Source organism: Oncorhynchus mykiss, chromosome 1 (assembly GCF_057628025.1).
Source record: "Oncorhynchus mykiss isolate SJ-2025 chromosome 1, ASM5762802v1, whole genome shotgun sequence".
Taxonomy (NCBI): Eukaryota; Metazoa; Chordata; class Actinopteri; order Salmoniformes; family Salmonidae; genus Oncorhynchus; species Oncorhynchus mykiss.
The window spans coordinates 72,844,991-72,864,613 of NC_143022.1; the positions used below are offsets into that span (position 1 = coordinate 72,844,991).

General features: G+C 42.7%; 1 protein-coding gene across 1 annotated transcript in view; it reads left to right on the forward strand.

Moving 5' to 3' along the window:
* Window positions 1-19,623, forward strand: part of ttc27 (tetratricopeptide repeat domain 27) — a 128,709-nt gene that overhangs the window by 53,156 nt on the left and 55,930 nt on the right. The window contains exon 9 of the mRNA XM_021610238.3: window positions 5,148-5,214. Within this exon, the coding sequence (XP_021465913.2) occupies window positions 5,148-5,214 (67 nt within the window). The remainder of the gene's footprint in view (window positions 1-5,147; window positions 5,215-19,623) is intronic.

Consider the following 19,623-nt stretch of genomic DNA (forward strand, 5'->3'; position numbering starts at 1 on the left):
CCTTATTGACACTCCAAGGATCAAATGATGGACCTACCTATTATCTACGTCGCCAATAGCAATCAAGATGTCGGGCTAAAATAAGGATGGCTGTCGAACACAATCCTTCAACTGTGATACAAAAGCAACCCCGTCATCCTCTTATGGCCCATTGATATAGTGGAATATATTTAAGCTTAGTCAAGAAGAAGGGTTAGCCAATGTTTTCCATTTATTAAACCAGACACTTAAACCAGCCACTAACATGATCAGTAAAAAAGATGTACCACCCAAGTGGCAGGCGAGGGATAGGATGGAGAGGTCATGTGAAGGTCGACAGAGGAGGTAGTTTTGTTCTCAAGGGTGCGCTGGGAGGCCCGGTGATTGACGACAGTGGGCCGAACTTCTGTCCCCGTTTTCACTGCTCCACCGACTGGAAAGATGGTGTGTGTGTGTCTGGGGTCTGCTAGTTCTACCACTTTATTATAAACTGTTTTTAGTCTGCCTTCTTGCCCGTGTTAGATTCCTTTTTTCCCCTTCTTAAAGTCTGGTTGTCTGGGCCCCAGCCAAAGGGCCTTTTTTCCCCGAGTATAGTTTTTCAGTACTTTTGGAATCGGCCTCTCTCTACAGGGGAGAGGCCTATTCCAAATAAATTTAATTCAACTTTACCATTGTTAAAATCTTTTTAAAGATGCCTTTTTATTATTTAACCGGATTATGACAGCTCTTAACAATAAATCACTGTTACTATTGCTTCATTTCATTGCAGGTTTTCATGCTTTTTAGGTTGCTTTTTTGTGTGTTCCATTTAGGATCTGTTTTCCAAAGCCTCCATCTGATACGGTTGCTACAGAGTGATGTCTTTGCTCCTGGCGTTTTCTATGCTTTTCTCCCCCTCCCGAGAGGTGTCAAAATGAGGCGATGGTGAGGCCAGCAGACTCTCTCCTCCTCTGTCTGTCTCTCTCTTTGCTTAGGAGTGAGTCAGAGGGATTTCAGAGTTCAGGGAGTGCTCTCACTCTCCGCCTGTCCTCCAAGCTCACTGTGACAGATGCCAAGAGCATGAGCGGCACAGGAAGGGACAAAGAAGGGTATGGGTGGGGGGAGGTGGAGTGAGCGAAGGGTAAACTGGAGAAAGGGAAGAAGGGACACGGAGGGGAAAGGGGGTAGGTAAAGTAAAGGGAGAAAGGGTAAGAAAATGAAATGTAGAGAGGGGACGAGATTATTGTAGAGGGAATACTGTGGTCCAACTTCATTAGCTCTCATTGTATTGCGCGATAGGGGTGGCCCTTGCCCCCTGAGCATGGTGGGTGGTACACGCCCCCCCCCCTTCTGCTTTGTGTCCTCTTTTGGTACTCTGGTGCTTTGCCCCTCCTATCTGCTCCAGGGGTGAACCTCAGGGCTGTGTGCTGTATTAACCACACCTCTGCCTTGGGTTGGACACGGGGAGTATCCGGTGTTACTCATGACTCCTCTTCACCACTTGGCTGTCATCAATGTTACAATTGTTTCTCCTCACAAATTCCATCTCTCTGTAAATTCCCTGTACTTCTCTAGAGACGGTCGTATCAAAGAGCATCACTTCCTTCTGCACCGCTTCCTTCTGCACCGCTTCCTTCTGCACCGCTTCCTTCTGCACCGCTTCCTTTTGTCCCTTCATTTCCCTCCCTCCAATGGGCTAGGCCCTAGAGGAGACTCCTGGCACACAGGAGCTCAATGACCCTATAGTGCAGAGTCGGTCTACATGTTGTGGGAATACAACCAACCCAGCTACACGTCATCCTCTGGGGCCACATTTTGATGTCTCTCTTTAATTGGGCATGTTTGAGAAGGCTGGTTAAGTCTTCATCTCGCCTCGCGCCTGTTAAGTGACTCAATTGTAGGCGTGGAATAATTAGCAAACATAATTCCGCTGGGCTGCTATAAAAATGGATTGACTGATCGTTGAAAATGGATTAACCGCTGGTCTCAGGAGGGGGATTGGTGTGGGTCATGTGAGGGGGTTGCACACCAGCTTCCCGCTTATCTGTAACGGAATACTACACCCGACAACCCCTGTCGCCATGGTTAATAATTACTGAAACTCCCTGGAATTCTGTGCCATGCAGTTTTGGGGTAAGAGAAACCATCCTTTGTGATTTGAATAGCAGACATGTCATCTTTTTGAGTTTTCCCCTTTAGTCTGCTGAAATTCCAAGGATGCTTCCGACAACTCCCTTCTCTCTGTGGTCCAGTGACCATGCAGAACTGCTGAGAGGTTTTCAAAGCACTTTTTAAAACTCCACCTACAGTACCTGTATAACGCTCAATGTGTATCCCTTCAACCCTCCAAATGACCCTGACCAAATCCCTTTGTTGTCAAGAGGGATTGGTGTGCATGTTTAGGGTGTAGCCGTGGAAAGGAGAGGCGAATTAGCCACAAAACAATGGTGTGAAATTAGTCTTGGCTGGAGGGGGTCTAAATGTGGATGTCAAGTCAATTCTGCACGGTAGCATTTAGGCTTGTTTGGAGCTGCCCGTGCGCACACACTGACACATCCTCTTTAACGGCATCTGGTCAAACATCCCAGAGGGGAAAATAGCAGAGTGTAAAGGTGATAGTTGTTGTTGAGGAACCACTCTTGCCAGATTGAATGTCTGGCCTGTTATCTTTGACTGGGTTCACAGACCATCTTTTCATGGGGTGGAAAAGCGAGAGAAAGATGAAATCATTGTAAAACACCCAACTCCAATATATAAGCTTAATATAGTGCACCGATGCTGTGTTTATATCAAATACATTCCTCCCGATCCCTTTTTGAGTTTTGTTGCCATTCCTCTGACTTGATAAGTTGCACAGGATAAAAGGTCACATCTATGCACCAAGTCAAATGGCACAGATTCAATACTAGTCACGTGTGCATTCATCTCACACACACACACACACACACACACACACACACACACACACCAGTGTATACACAAGCTCGCACTCACATACTTGATACTGCACTTGTGTAGAGTATTGGGAGTCTACCACTTCCAGCCATGTGCTCCTCCTCTCCCCTACCATTCCCAGGCGTAGTGTATCAGCCAGTTCACGCCGTTCCACTGAGATTTGGGAATGTGACCCAGTCTGGATTATCCCTTCTCTTCCCTGGACTTGGGTTACTGCCATTCCTGGGGGCCTGGCAACTCCCAGTCACACCTGCCGGCAAAAAACAACAAAGGAACTAGATGTCAATGGCGCTGGCTGGTATTGGTTTCTCTACATACTGTATGACATTACCCAGAATGACTGCACCAGCCTGGCCAAAACCCACTGTTGCCATTCTCCATCCACCTCCTACCCATAATGGACCTGTGGACTACAGGCCTGGTGACAGAAAACAATTACGGACGGCAATTCTGTCATCAAATCCGTGTTTGTAGATCCCCCGTTAGTCAGGAAACCAGGGCCAGATCTTTCCTGTTTGTAATTATTCAGTGACTGTTCTAAAAGGTTTTAAGAATAATGTCCGTTAAAGATCTGTCCTTCATAAATGGGGAGTAAATATACCTTTTTAAATAAACAAACTGTTCTCATAGAACTTGGTGCAGCACCATTACATTGTCAGAAATTGTAAGTGTAATCAAAAAAGTTCAGTCAACCAAAGGACTAAATAGGTGAAATTGCTTGATTTCTTTGGTTAAATCGAATGTGGAAGAGGCAACCATAACAGCTGTTCAAAAGGAATGAAATATGTAAATATTTTTAGCTGGTTTGGCATGGTTCGTGATTTATCATATAAAAAATTCCTTTAAGTGACCGGATTCATTTAGTACTATTGAAGGGTTCCAAGAGAACCCTGCGAACTCTGTGGCTTTTCCACAGGTCACTCCACACACACACACACACAGAGAGATGGACAGCTCTCACCTGGCAGACTATGCTCAACTATGTTTAAGTGGGAAAATAATAAACACAATTTGTAAAGGAGTGCTGCTTATTATTGAATCTAATTTTCCTGAAATCAAAATCCTCTCTGGTCTGGAAAACAGACTCCCCTAACACCCCCAACTTGACTGCTCCCCACCTGCCAAAACCTGCTCTGGTTTTGTAGCTGGCCACAGAAGTTTCCATTCAGGCTTTGGTTTTCTACCTTTTACGGGTGTATCTCAGTAGTCTAAAATGGCTGCTTGACAAGTGAAAACTAATTCTTTGTAGCCATTCTCCACATTGCTTTCATTTTAGTGTTTTCATATCAGTAAAATGAAGGAGAGTAAACCACTCTCTGGCCCTCTGCCTTGTCTAGGTCACAGTGTGTTGTGCCCATGGGAGTATTGTCCACCTGCCTGATGCTGATTGGCCAGGCAGGCACATGGCTGAGGGATTGCAAAACCACTGAACTGTTAATCAAAAAGAACAAACGCAATTAATTCTGAAACCAATCGCCCCTCAGACGGTGCAGTGATGTACATGTAACTGCCAAAATAAAGGAACCCCCAATATAGTGTCGTATTTGGGCGTTGGATCACCATGAGCCGCCAAAACGGCTTCAATGCGCCTTGGCATAAATTCTTGTCTGGAACTTTATTGGAGGGATGTAACACCATTCTTCCACTAGTAATTCCCTCATTTGGTGTTTTGTTGATGGTGGTGGAAAACGCTGTATCAGGCGCCGCTCCAGAATCTCCCATCAGTGTTCAATTGGGTTAAGAACTGGTGACAGAGAGAGACACACACACACACACACACACACCCTTAAAACTTTGAGATCACTTCTTCCAGCCATGGTAGCCAAAATAATTGGTAACTGGGCATTTTTATACATGACCCTAAGCATAATGGGGTGTTAATTGCTTAATTAACTCAGGAACCACACCTGTGTGGAAGCACCTGCTTTCAATATACTTTGTATTCCTTTATTTTGGCAGTTACCTGTAGATGAATGTTCTCATAGACTCGGGGACAATGAAAGCCCATTCTGTCATAGCACAGGCAATTCTGTCTAATGGCCAATGCACTGATGGGTCGTCAACGAAATGAACAGTAGCACTTGACTGTTAATAAATCAATACATAGGAAAATGAATCACGTTGGAACATCAATGTACGGGAGAACACTGTACTCAATAGGGGGAAGGCAGAGACGGGCTTGTATCTGATTTATAACTTCATGTTCATCAGTGTGTCATGTCTCTGTCTTGCAGCACTGATTTCCAGAAAAACAACCCAATCCATAAGCTGACTGAAGAAGAGCTCCTGGCCTTCACCTCAGTAAGTCCTGTCTCACCATGTTTAGTAGCATTTCCTCTGAAATGTTGTGAATGTCCTCAACTAAGAAACCTTGCTCCTTGTCTTCTCAATGGGACATTTTAGCTTTGAGCGGTCCACCACTTAAACCACAGCAAATGTTTCATTTTAAGTCTCTTACGTATTTGGTTCCGAGTGAAGGGGGGGCGCGAGATTCACAGAATTATCGGAATCTAAAATATGTTGGAGGCTAGTTTGAGGAGGAGCATGCAGGCTTGTCATATTGTCACCCTCCCTCTCTTCCCTTTCTCGTTCCCTCCCTCCCTTCCTTAAATGGGAGTCATGTCCCCTCATCTCACTGTTTCCTCTTAATTCATCCCTCCCCACAGCGGGCACTAGCCCCTTCCCCACCCCTCAGTGCTCTGCACATTCCCTGGCAATCTCCAGCATTCTCTATATACGGTTTGTGTTATGGCAGACGGTTGCCAAACAACCGTGATAGTTCCCTCAACATTTACACCTTCAATGCATTGTACCAGCTCCTTGTACACTACCTATGCTCTTACGTGTACTCTAGCTTTCTCTTTTGCTCCCTCAGCCTTGTCCTCTCCCCCAGCCTTGTCCTCTCCCCAAGCCCAGTGTCTGAGAGGTACGTAGCTGCAGGTGTGTACTGTTTTGGCTCTCTGCTCTCATCTGTGTTTCACCGCAGGGAGTTGTAAAGGAGAGGGACACAAGGGCCGTGCCTTGGCTGCTTTTGTTGTCATGGCTAGTTAATGTTTCCCCCTTTTTTGTCCACTGGCAAATCACAGAAGTGTGTGTGTGTGTGTGTGTTTCTGTTTGGAATCAAAGGATGTGGCAGGCATCAAGGCCTCAAGTTGCTGCTTCAATCATATCGTTTCCACATGGAACTCATCAGACCTGCTTTCTCCCTCTTTCTCTGTCCATCTGTTCTACCTGCACTTTTACAGCAAAATAAAGATGTATATTTTCCTTAGAGTAATGATGCCATCAAAAAAAGAAGAAATCGTAGCATTAAACAAGTTGCGTCAATGACCTTGAGGCAAGTAGGGTTCGATTTGCTTGTCGACCTGCACTGTGTCCTGAAGTAACATTTGTGATTAGTCTTGCTATGCCTTCACTCTTTCGGCATACTCATAGTGCACCATACCAAAAAAAAACAGCTCGGCTCCCAAGATATATTTACGGTAAATGGCAGGTCAAGTTCCTTCATTGTGATGTCCTAACACCCACCTTGCTGCAATGTTGTCCACTACATTCCACTGAATTGCTTTTTTGGACCCATTGCAATGCAAAAGCAATGTCTGCAGTGTAGTGGTCTTGTATTCACTGTAAGTAATACAGTATTTCATTGTTTTGTTTAGCAGACTAAGGGCATTTGTAAAGTACTACCTTCTGCCTATATTTGATGCCATTCATAATTCACGTCACTTCGTCTCATAATGAATTACCTTCTCAAATGTGTATGGATGTGACTTATACCTATGGCTATGTTTCGAAATCTCCATCTTTATTACCTCCGTCAGTTTACATGTACTATATATTACATGCAGTAAGTCTACATGCAGGAACTTCATCCGCTATCCCTTTTAACGCTCTGACTGTGCAGTGGAAGTGAGACTGATATACTTTTACCTCTATATTATGGGATAATTTGCTATATTGTTTGCGCTTGTCTTTGGTTTAATTTCCCCAGCTTTCCTTCATTTATTTCTAAATGATTCCCTTTCCCTTCACCACAGCAACAGAAAGGCGTTTGCACTCATTAGGAGTCCTCCATTGCCTATTATCTGGAAAAGAAGCACTGCTAACTCGGACCTGATTGAAGCATGATATCTCTATATCCTTGGGATGGGGAGAAGGGGCCCCTGTCTCTGGAGTTTGGCACTGAGCCGCTGCACTGAGGAGAATGTCTTAAACAAACAGGGGTTGATGCCATCTCTCAGCTTTACGTCTTGGAAGTGAATGGTATTATTACTGGAGCGGCTGCCAGAAGATACCTTATCCAGACTAAGAGGATGCAGCATCCCACCCACCGTCTGAACCCGTAACCTCCCTCTACCACCACTCCACTCTGCAGCCCCAGGCTCAGGTGGATGCATGGTTGTCCCATTGTGATGGGAAGCGATACTAATCCTGAAATTATCCCAAGCACTGCAGAGAACAGGGATGGGTGCGGTTTCTCACAGCTGTGGTTTTCCATTGCTGTAACTCTGGATGTTTTGCAGTTTTGGCATATGTTTCAAAGTCAAGTCAAACTCCTTTTTTCAACACCCATAAGCTTGTTCTGAGATGTTCCTCCACTTCAGAGACGTCATGTTCTGTAATCAGATAGCCTAGTTGGCCGGCCGAGCTAGTAGGCTTTGGAAGAGCTCTGTGAGGGTAGGGTCTATTCAGGGCAAAGACTGCTCTGGGTGGAAGAAACGTGACGGACAGGAAATTAAAAGCAAAATAAATAAAATAAAACAATTCTATTGAGGCTGACCCAGACGCTGGCATCGCCTGGGGCCAACATCTCTTTTTTGCTGTTAAAGCTCAGTCTCTGGGGGGAAAAATCACTTTCTGAGATCTGTGAATTTAAACATTTGCTTCCTGTGAATGTGCGATGGCACATCTCAGCATCTGTATACTAGGTGACTCTTCTAGCCAGGCAGGGTAGAAAGGCAAGTCAAGTTCAGGGAATTGTGTGTCCCAAAGCTCTGGTGCTACCATCACTAGCATGTTTACATTGGCCTGGCAAATATTAGAGCCTTCTCGCTTTTCTGTACATTTTCTTCCCATGTATAAACCAGGTTAAAAGTAGTCGATCTCCGACTTCCTCTCTATACCAGTAGATTTAAACCTGTGGTCCGCGGGGGTACTATATGTGGTCCGCACATTTTTAAAAACTTTTCTTTCCCCCATCCAGACACAAGTTGAGTATACACTGTGTATAAAATATTAAGAACACCTTAATATTGTATACACTGTGTATAAAATATTAAGAACACCTTCTTAATATTGAGTTGCGCCCCCCCCAGAACAGGCTCAATTTGTCAGGGCATGGACAGTGTCGAAAGTGTTCTACAGGGATGCTGGCTAATGTTGACATCAATGCTCTAATGCGCCTGGCACCTACTACCATACCCCGTTCAAAGGCACTTAAATATTTTGTCTTGCCCATTCACCCTCTGAATGGCACACATACACAAACCGTGTCTCAATTGTCTAAAGGCTTTTGGAGTGCCAATTTATCTTACCATTTCTACCGAACTGCATGCGTGCCAGTTAGGATTTTTATATGCACGTTTTCGTTGAACAGTTCATTTCTTTTATAATAATGTCTTCGTATCTCAATCATTTTCATGTGACTAATCTTTCATGGCAAAGTCTAAATCCATATTATACAAATCTAAAAGTAACTTATTGCCATTGCAAAATAGCCTACATAAATACAACAAATATAAACATTGCAGCCTGCAGGTAGAAAATATCCTGATACAAAATAAATTACATTGGCTAAGCATCACCTCTCTGCAAGGAACTTGAAACATAGTGCAATTCAGGCTGGACCAAGTTGATACAATCAAACTTGCAACATTGTATAGAATATTCTGAACATTCAGTTTCCTGCTCCGGACAGACACAGCTGTAGGTTATTTGCTCAAGGGATAAAAAGTAATCGGGTAGGCCTATTTTGACTTTTTCACAGGAACCTTTTCACTCTGAGATGTTATTGAGGGAGAGAGCTGGAAAGATTTTTGTTATAGTCTACATTGGTTAGCCTACAATTTGGGTGTGGATTATTTTGCTCTTCGCTCGCATTGTACAGCGCCATATATTCCTAACGGAAACCCTGAGGGTTTTGTTTTGACATTTTCTTGGAATAGGAACACTATAATATTAATCAAATGAATTAAGCTACATTTCTTACAATCAAACCCATATACTATGTTACAATTTTTTTTAAAATGTTTAATTCTCTCATACAACCAATATTAAAAACAGTCAAATGCTTCTCAAAGTTGCCCTTTGGTGGTCAAACTTGCACTAACTAGCATTACTGGCAACAATGGCTGACACCTAAATAACGTGCCAAAGAATTTTGCGGCAGCCCGCAAGCTGTGTTGCAGTACGACATAACATTTATAGAAAGAACCACTGAATTGTCATTCTGAATGGATGGAAAAACAGACGTTTGTTTGCAGTTTGAGGTGAAGAAAAACTTACTTTGAGAAGCTCCACAGTTCATTAGTGGTGGTGGTGAGTTACGACAATCAGAAATACTTTCAGATCCCCAAATGGGCACATTTTATAAGCCTACGTTTGCGCGCAGGCCAGGTAGCCTAGGTCGTCTTCTATGTGTAATCACGTGCGCGTCCTTACTCAACATTGACTGGAGCGCTACAAACAAAAGACAATTCATCAACTGACAACTTGTAAATGGAATGAAATACACAAACTTGTTTCTCAAGTGTAGCCTAGATTGTCAGAGTGGACATGTTTGCAGAACGCACAATGAGAACTGTAAAATACTGTAATAATAATATATTGGACGCCTTAACAGAAATTGCGGTAACCAGACTAATATTGTAGATTCTACATTATTGGAATTAACGGTAGATGTACTACTGGTGTGCCATCCCCGCGGCCTCCGCAATGGACCAGTCCACTCAAACAGGCGTGAATCAAGACTTGCCATAACTTTTTTAGTTTTTTGTTAACTGCTCGACTAAATTCTCGGTCGACTAACAGCCTATCGAACAAACAATTGACCAGACTAAATGTGGTCAGCACTATTACATTCACTGATAAAATTGAGTCTTAATTTGACCGCTAAGATATTTTGTTAAATTCAGCACCTCCACGAATGGTGGTCATAACTTCTGCTGGCTATTTGTTAGTTCCCGGAACGGAAATGGGTTGGGAACCGCTCACTGCTCTAGACCTTTTCAAGGGCATTTGACATTTCTATCCAAATGTTCAACTTGGCCATCACAAAGTCGATGCTTGATCACAAATTACCAGCAAGAGCAAAGTGTTATATGTCGAGTCCTGGGGATGAAGTTTCAAAGCATTGGATGAAAACTCCTATATACCATCAATGAATCCAGGAAAGTAGGTTTGGTGGTGATCCACAAGTGCCCAACATAGACCATCCACTAAACGGCCATTCTGGACAAAAATCAATGGCTTTTTGTCACTCGACAGATGAGAGATGACTGCCACTTTACTGTCTCATGTTTAAATTCATGGAATGTACTATTTTATGGGGAGGAGGGAGTCCAAAAATAACCTACCCATTGGTGCATGGCGGGAGGTGAGATTCATAATTCACCAGGGACACCGCTTTTTTCTCTTCTGTCAGATTACCTTTTGGGGGAGCGCTGGAGGAAACCGTAAACGATAGCGCAGCTGATCTAGCACTTCTGCTGAAATTAAACCCCAGAGACATTTTCACAGTGCTGGTCGTTAAGTGCTCAAAAGACCGTTTTTAAAATGGTCAATTTGTAGGGGTCAGAGTTAAAATGTCTGCCAGTAAATGGAACTGCTCATAGTTCCTCATGTTATATGATGAGGAAGTATTCGTAAACTATGTGTATAGCTGGTTGAGTCGGGGTGCGTTATGCCTGAAGAGGCTGTAGTTTTCCATTGCAGGTGTCGACAAAGCTCTGTCGGGTTTGCAGAATTTCTGTCTATCATGAATTCTGCTCTGCGTTCTCATCCATATGATTACAATGCCTAACATACATTTGAATTTAAAGGTAAGTGCTTAGGATCTGCCTGTGTGTTGATATTGCATCCCAGCAATTTTAAACCTTACAAGCTGCAAGTGAGCAATAAACTGCATCATCCTATTAAGAAAATAAGAGGAGCATTGTCAGTTGCCTTGAGTTATTGGCAGTGGTGGAGAAAGTACCCAATTGTCATACTTGAGTAAAAGTAAAGGTAACATAATAGATAATGACTGAAGTGAGTCACCCAGTAAAATATTACTTGAGTAAAACTCTAAAAGTATTTGGTTTTAAATATACTTGAGTATCAAAAGTAAAATGATTAAGCAAACCAGACGGACAGCCAGGGACACACTCCAACATAATTTACAAACAAAGCATTTGTGTTTAGTGAGTCCGCCAGATCAGAGGCAGTAAAGATGACCAGGGATGTTTTCTTGATAAGTGTGTGAATTGGACAATTTTCCTGTCCTGCTAAGCATTCACTATGAAACGAGTACTTTTGGCTGTCAGGGAAAAAGTATCGAATAAAAAGTACATTTTCTTTTGGAATGTAGTGAAGTAAAAGTAGTCAAATATAAATAGTAAAGTACCGGTACCTCAAAGTTAAATAGTTATTTCAAGTATTTTTACTTAAGTACTTTACACCACTGGTTGTTGGTAATACAGAAATGTTTTGCAAAATGAATTTCAGTGTGTAAAATTTTGTCATTATGAGGTCTGTAGTTATGCCCTTGGAGGTCCCTAGACCATTATTTGATACCTCCCATTGCAATATTACCCAAAAGATCCAACAGGCCTCAGCCTGAGCACCACTCCCACCCCTATGGTGTCTGCTCAGCTCCAAATTTGATCAGACACTCCACATCCCCTCCTATCTGAGAATAGAAAACTGTGAGGGTGTCCTGGCCTGCTGCACTGTGCTGGTGATGTGTTCGATGTTCTAGTCCATAGCCCGGCTGGGTTCAACTGATCCCAACGTTGGCTCGGTGTGCCTGGACAGCCTTAATGTTTTTCCTCTCGTGTCAGCACTTCTTGTCTCTATCTGGTGACAAGGGCTTGAACTTCCACCCATGAGTGTGTTGTCAAGCTGAGCTGTTTGTCAGTGATTCACTTCTTATAATTGTTGAGGTTTGCGACGGGCTCTGTGGACCCATGTTTTATTTTCCAAAACTGTTTGAACAATGATGGCTGGCCACGTCATGAGGTCTTGAATTGGGTTTTTTCCCTGTTCCGGATCTCCTTACGCCCCCTCCCCCCCCACTAGGGCTGATCTCGCTAACAAAGTGCAGTGTTGCCAACGGGCTCAGTTTTGTGATGCTTACATGAAATGTCAAACAGATGGATGTAAAAATAGACTGTTTTTTTATAGAATACAATGAACATATGGGCCAATTTGAGTATACTCTAAGGTCTGCATAAACATAGTGTGTGTATATAGGCCATATTACAACCTCCATAGGTGTTGATCAGTGACTGGTGGTTCTGGAGACCAGTCAACATAGGACTCCGATATCAATTTCAGCACAGCCTCAGAGGTCCTGTTGGAACTAAGTGATATCCTTTTCAAATGATATGGTTAGAGCAACATGGGTTTGTAGCTAAATCCATCATGCACTGATCATCCCTGATCTAGCCTCCGAGAAATAGACATGTTCTCCTAAATAAACTGTTGTCAGTAGTAACATTGTCTTTTCGGTGGAAGTCATTTTTTTTTCTGCTGAAGGAAATATTTATCTGTCTCTCACGCCACCCTCCCACCCTTGGCCATATGCGAGTCGATTGGGGAGGGTAGAGCAAGGTAGGAGAGAGAGGTGGAAGCACTAATTGATAGGTGAGAAAGGGAGTCAGGCGGTCGCATCCGTCCTCTCAGGCTGAAGACATCTGAATTTGTCACATAGCCCTACAGTGACTTCTTTTGAAGCGTTGAAAGCGTGAAGGCCCTGTGTCTATGGAGAAGTAATTACTTGTGCTAAAAGCCTAAAGCTGCATTTGTAAACCGCCTCAATAGGCCACAGCCATTGATTTTTGTTTTTGGTAAATGAAATGTCGAGGCCATGGTGATAATTAACTTTTAATTGCTATTGGATTGTAAACATTTTTTCAGAAGTTGAATGACAGCCAAAGGCAGCATTTCAGCATGCCATGGCATTTCAAATGGTCAACTGTTTTTGGAACCGTCTTCAAGTTGTAAATGGAGGGAACGCTCAGTAAGTGCCAAATGATTGCTCACACCTTTGTCACGCATAATGCCTATGGTACTTGAAAGAGCATGCTTGTTCTTGGTTGAGTGGGTGGGGGTGCACGTGGTAGGGGTTTATAATATGGAAGTGTTGAGGGACCAGAGATGATTTGAGGGAAAACACCTGATTTACTATTTCTTTTCCTCCCATTGGAGCATCCCTTCCTGACTGTGTGACTGACTTGATGGGCCACCCCACTGTCCAGACGATGGGAGCGGATCATTGTTATACACTTGAGCATTTCCAAACCAAATGATTGTTCCATTATGAAGGAACAATACAAGCTTGTTAGAAAGTACACATGCTGTTGGGAAATTATGCTCTAGAAAGAAACCAAAGCTTTTCCTCCAGACATCAGAGGCAAATGAACAGCAAAACCAAAACAGTTGGTGCACCTCAAATGCCCTGCATGATAACCTCTTAAATGCATTTAACTTTTGTTTACATGGAGTGACAACTGCCATACTTTGATTTTATATACGCTCCTTTTGAATTTTTGGGGGGGGAGAATGTGGCTGTCTAAAATAAATGTCCCTTTTATTCTGTCTGTGCAGTGAAATGAACAAAGAGCTGTCGATTTTATTTATTTATATTTTTTGGGGGGGGGGGCATTGTTACATGGTTCATCGGTAAAATGTTATTTTATTTGTGTTAAGTTCTCTCACCGTCAGCCTGGTGTTGATGTCCATCCAGCCTTTAGTTCATCTGAAACATTGGGCTGGCACCAGTAATCTCATTGTTGCTGGAATCCTCAGAGCGTCTGCTGGCTGTGTGAGCAGGCATCTTCCCAGCCTACATGTGGATCCAGGAATCTGCAGGCTGGTTAGATGGTTGTCACATGTCTGGCCCTCACCATCGGCACACTACTTATGTTAGCTTCCTGATGGTTGTCTGTTAACACCAAGCTATGGTTCATATGTCTGTGTTTGTGACCGGTAAACTAATCTTTAACAAGGTACAGTAACCAGAGTGCCAAGACTACCTTACTTACATTTTACCCAGATTTTTTTATTTTATTTTTTTTACCTTTATTTAACTAGGCAAGTCAGTTAAGAACAAATTCTTATTTACAATGACGGCCTAGCTGCCTGTTCAGGGGCAGAACAACAGATTTGTACCTTGTCAGCTCGGGGATTTGAACTTGCAACCTTCCGGTTACTAGTCCAACGCTCTAACCACTAGGCTACCCTGCCGCCCCAGATTGTGGTTATCAAATTCTTAATTGCTTGTCCACAATAATAAACATGTATGACATCTACTGAGCTAAATTATAAACGCAACATGCAACAATTTCAAAGATTTGACTGTATTACAGTTCATATTAGGAAATCATTCAATTTAAATAAATTCATTAGGCCCTAATCCATGGATTTCACATGACTGGGAATACAGATATGCATCTGTAAAAAAAGTTAGGGGCGTGGATCAGAATCAGTCAGTATCTGGTTTCACCACCATTTGCCTCATGCAGCACGACATCTCCTTCGCATAGTTGATCAGGCTATTAATTATGGCCTGTGGAATGTTGTCCCACTCCTCTTCAATGGCTGTGCGAAGTTGCTGGATATTAGCGGGAACTGAAATACGCTGTTGGACACTTCGATCCAGAGAATCCCAAACATGCTCAATGGGTGACATGTCTGGTGAGTATGCAGGCCACGGAAGAACTGGAACATTTTCAGCTTCCGGGAATTGTGTACAGATCCTTGCGACATGGGACCAACACGTGCTGAAACATGAGGGGGCGGCGGTGGGTGAATGGCACAACAATGGGCCTCAGGATCTTGTCACGGTATCTCTGTTCATTCAAATTGCCATTAATAAAATGCAATTGTGTTCGTTGTCCGTAGCTTATGCCTGCCCATACCATAACCCCACTGCAACCATGGTGGACTGTGTTCATAACGTTGACATCAGCAAACCACTCGCCCATACGATGCTATACTATCTGCCTGGTACAGTTGAAACCGGGATTCATCCGTAAAGAGCACACTTCTCCAGCGTGCCAGTGGCCATCGAAGGTGAGAATTTGCCCACTGAAGTCTGTTCCGATGCTAAACTGCAGTCAGGTCAAGACCCTACTTAAGACGACGAGCACGCAGATGTGCTTCCTTGAGACAGTTTGTGCAGAAATGTGTCATTTGTGCATGTGGTCTGCGGTTGTAAGGACGGTTGGACATACTGCCAAATTCTCTAAAATGATTTGAGGCGGCTTATGGTAGAGAAGTGAACATTTAAATGATCTGGCTCTGGTGAACATTACTGTAGTCAGCATGCCAATTGCATGCTCCCTCAACACTTGAAATATCTGTGGCGTTGACACAACTGCGCATTTTAGTGGTCTTTTATTGTCCCCCAGCACAAGGTGCATCTGTGCAATGATTGATCATGGTGTTAAATCAGCATCTTAATATGCCACACCTGTCAGGTGGATGGATTATTTTGATAAAGGAGAAATGCTCATTAACAGGGATGCAAACAAATTTGTTCCCAAATTGAGAGAGAGAAGCTTTTTGTATGTATGGAACATTTCTGGGATGTTTCAGCTCATGAAACATGGGACCAACACTTTACATGTTGCATTTATATTTTTCTTCTGTATACATTGTGATATTGCAGACAACTCAGTTAATACGCCTCTGTATATTGAAGTAAAGTTTACCTAAGGCTGAATGTGACTAGTCTGGACACGCCAGTCAGACGCTCACCTCTGTCATGGACCACTGATGTCTTTGCTCTGGCTCACGTTCCAGGAATGAGCTGAAGAATGGTCTGCAATTTCAAGGGCCGGCTTAGGCTTCACTCTGGGGAAAAATCTCGGAAATCTATTTGGAAAGCCCAAGTCGGTCATAGAGAAACCAAGAACGGCCACAGAGGTTAATTTATTGCCTTGGAGTTGGTGGCTGTTCCACCGTAAATCTCCCCCGTCCGCTCCAGGCTGATGTCTTAACCAGAGCTGGCTTTTCATGTATATTCTGAAATGTATTTTATAGTTTTAAGTGGTTTTCAAAGTTTATTAGCAGATTAAGTTGTTGGTCTATGAAGCAAGTATATTTGCACATTACGTTTCTCAAACGTTGGTACTATTTTCATCAAGAATTTGCATTGGGCCACTCAGTCTCGATATGCAGTAAATACAGTTAAGATGTAACTCGGCCGTCAACTGTTTTTCCTCTGACACTTTTGTCAAATCTGAACTTTGATAGGGCCACAAGATGCATTCGGGAGGTTACATTTCCTCTTCTCGCATGTCGCCTTGATTCTGAACACCATGCCCAGCACCTCAAATTATTCCTCCTCCCTCATCGCCGGCGAATACCTTAAGCAGAACAAAGCATGTCCCCCTCGGTTTGAGCCAGGGCGTCTTAAGGGTTGTGAGAGGCAATTGGAGTGCGAGGGCTGCCTTGTCTCTCCGAATTAAAAACTCCAATTGTGTGGCGGTAGGCTGCTGCCCAACCCCAAACTTCCAGACTGAGACAGATACGTCGTCCAGTCAGCACGGCACTGAGGCCACCTCTCTGATTTGTCCTCCATTAAACCTGCCCTACAAGTGCACCACTCAACACACACTTTTCTGTAAAGTCATTGAACATAAATCAAAAATGAAAAGCTTTTATTGCTGCTGTCACTTCTGGTTTTCTGGCACCTTCGTGGGACCACCAAATGTTTAGACAAATCAGAGACCTGCAGTTTCAGCCTGACATTGTTGCTAGCCAGTGTCTTGTGATTGTGGAGATTCCTAGATTGCAGGCCTTTAAGCAGAGTTTTGAGCCAAATGTTTGTTCGGTCGAGCTTCACAAAATAGGATCGAAGGGATTTAAGATTTTTTTGTAGTTGGGTTCAAGACGGTCCGGATTAGATTGTCATGCCAGGGTATAATCATAGACTTTTATAGGGATGAACTGTTATTACACATCTCTTTATATTTCCTCATAGAACCACCTCTTTCCAGAACCTTTTTACAGTTTGCAGAATAGTAAGATTACCTGCCCCCTCTGTAATGATCTGCTGTTATTTACTTATTTAGGGTAGGGCTGAATATTTTCTTGGTATTTTACAAATGTTCCACCCCCGAGAATAAATCCCTTTTCTCCCAGGTAACCCGACAGTGTCATTCTAAAAATGTCATGATTTGATCGGCATGAAAATTCAAGTCTGATGCTACCTGAGCCTGATGAGCCGTACATTACGCACATTTTATGAGCCCAAGCTGAAAAAATAGTGCCGTCATCCAATACATAGCTTATATATTTTACCTTTTATTTAGGCTATCGCACATTGCGCACAACAGGAAACATACAAGCCCATAGATTTAGCTTTTTTGTCTTGGGTATCAAGCTCCAGTAGGCTACTCTTTTTGATTGTGGATTGTGTTACGGTATTGTATTATGCACCTCGTTCAAACCATGAAGCTGGGAGAGAACATGCAATGCTGGTGCAGTACATGTGGGCCTACAAAGTTACAATTGTAGGCTAGCGAATTCAATTTTAATTTCAGAAATGTAGCCCATTTAAACATTTTACAATTAGTAGTCTGACTCATAGGCTACCTTTCATAATGTTTCTCCTAAAGTTGCACGGCATGTGTGTTAGCCTACTTTTTTCTCTCTCTCTTTTGGCTTCATTTCTTTCTCGCTTTCAACAGTTAAATGATTTTATTTGCATCATTGTAATGCCATGCTTGAATAATATAGGACTAAAATAAGATACAAGCAGCTTTTTTCCTCCCACTGCTCTTCAAGAAGATTGAATGGTTGTGTCTGAGTAAATAACTGCTATAGCCTACCGCGTTCTATTGGCTGCTGTATTTAACATTCAGCAAACAAGAGCTTGCATCTCTTTTCGAATAGTCTTCGTATAAGAAATGCACAAACATAAAAAAAAATACATCAAGCTTTTCTAGTGTAGCTGTAACTAGGATTCCAAGTGCTAGTGTTTTTTTTTATTTTGTTGTTTTTATTATTATGGAAAGGCCAGCAGAGCGCAGGTCTGTGTTGAGCAAGAGGCTAAAAGTTAGAAGCTTATGCATAACCCATCAGTCCTTACCAAAATACAGGGCTTTGCTTAATTGAATGTATTACCTGAAAGAGGTAGGCTAGGACTATATATATATATCATTATTATTTATTTTGGATGCAGTTTGAATGGAATTGTGGGAGTGACAGTGTGCTCAAGTATGCACTGATTTAAAGCAATGATATTCGAGGGATAGCTTTTTTTTTTTTAACTCTGCAGCTGCAAATATATATATATATATATATATATACACACACATACACACACACACACATACAGTCCCAGTCAAAAGTTTGGACACCTACTCCATTGAAGGGTTTTTCTTTATTTTTTACTATTTTCTACATTGTAGAATAATAGTGAAGACATCAAAACTATGAAATAACACACATGGAATCATGTAGAAATCAAAAAGTGTTAACCAAATCAAAATATTTTAGGTTCTTCAAAGTAGCCACCCTTGGCCTTGATGACAGCTTTGCAAAGTCTTGGCATTCTCTCAACCAGCTTCATGAGGTAATCACCTGGAATGAATTTCAATTAACAGGTGTACCTTGTTAAAAGTTCATTTGTGGAATTTATTTCCTTAATGCATTTGAGCCAATCAGTTGTGTTGTGACAAGGTAGGGGTGGTATACAGAAGATAGCCTTATTTGTTAAAAGACCAAGTACATATTATGTCAAGAACAGCTCAAATAAGCAAAGGAAAACGACGGGAAGACGCAAAGTTACCTCTGCTATAGAGGATAAATTCATTAGTTAACTGCACCTCAGATTGCAGCCCAAATAAATGCTTCACAGAATTCAAGTAACAGACACATCTCAACATCAACTGTAAAGAGGAGACTGCGTGAATCAGGCCTTCATGGTCGAATTGCTACAAAGAAACCACTACTAAAGGACACCAGTAAGAATATACTTGCTTGGGCCAAGTATCACCAGCAATGGACATTAGACTGGTTGAAATCTGTCCTTTTGGTCTGATGAGTCCAAATTTGTGATATTTGGTTCCAACCACGGTCTTTGTGAGATGCAGAACAGGTGAAAGGATGATCTCCGCAGGTGTGGTTCCCACCGTGAAGCATGGAGGTGTGATGGTGTGGGGGTGCTTTGCTGGTGACACTGTCGGTTATTTATTTAGAATTCAAGGCACACTTAACCAGCATGGCTACCACAGCGATACGCCATCCCATCTGGTTTGTGCTTAGTGAGACTATCATTTGTTTTTCAACGGGACAATGACCCAAAACACACCTCCAGGCTGTGTAAGGGCTATTTGACCATAAAGGAGAGTGATGGAGTGCTGCATCAGATGACCTGGCTTCAACCAAATTGAGATGGTTTGGGATGAGTTGGACCGCACGGTGAAGGAAAAGCAGCTAACTAGTGCTCTTCATATGTGGGAACTCCTTCAAGACTGTTGGAAAAGGATTCTTCATGAA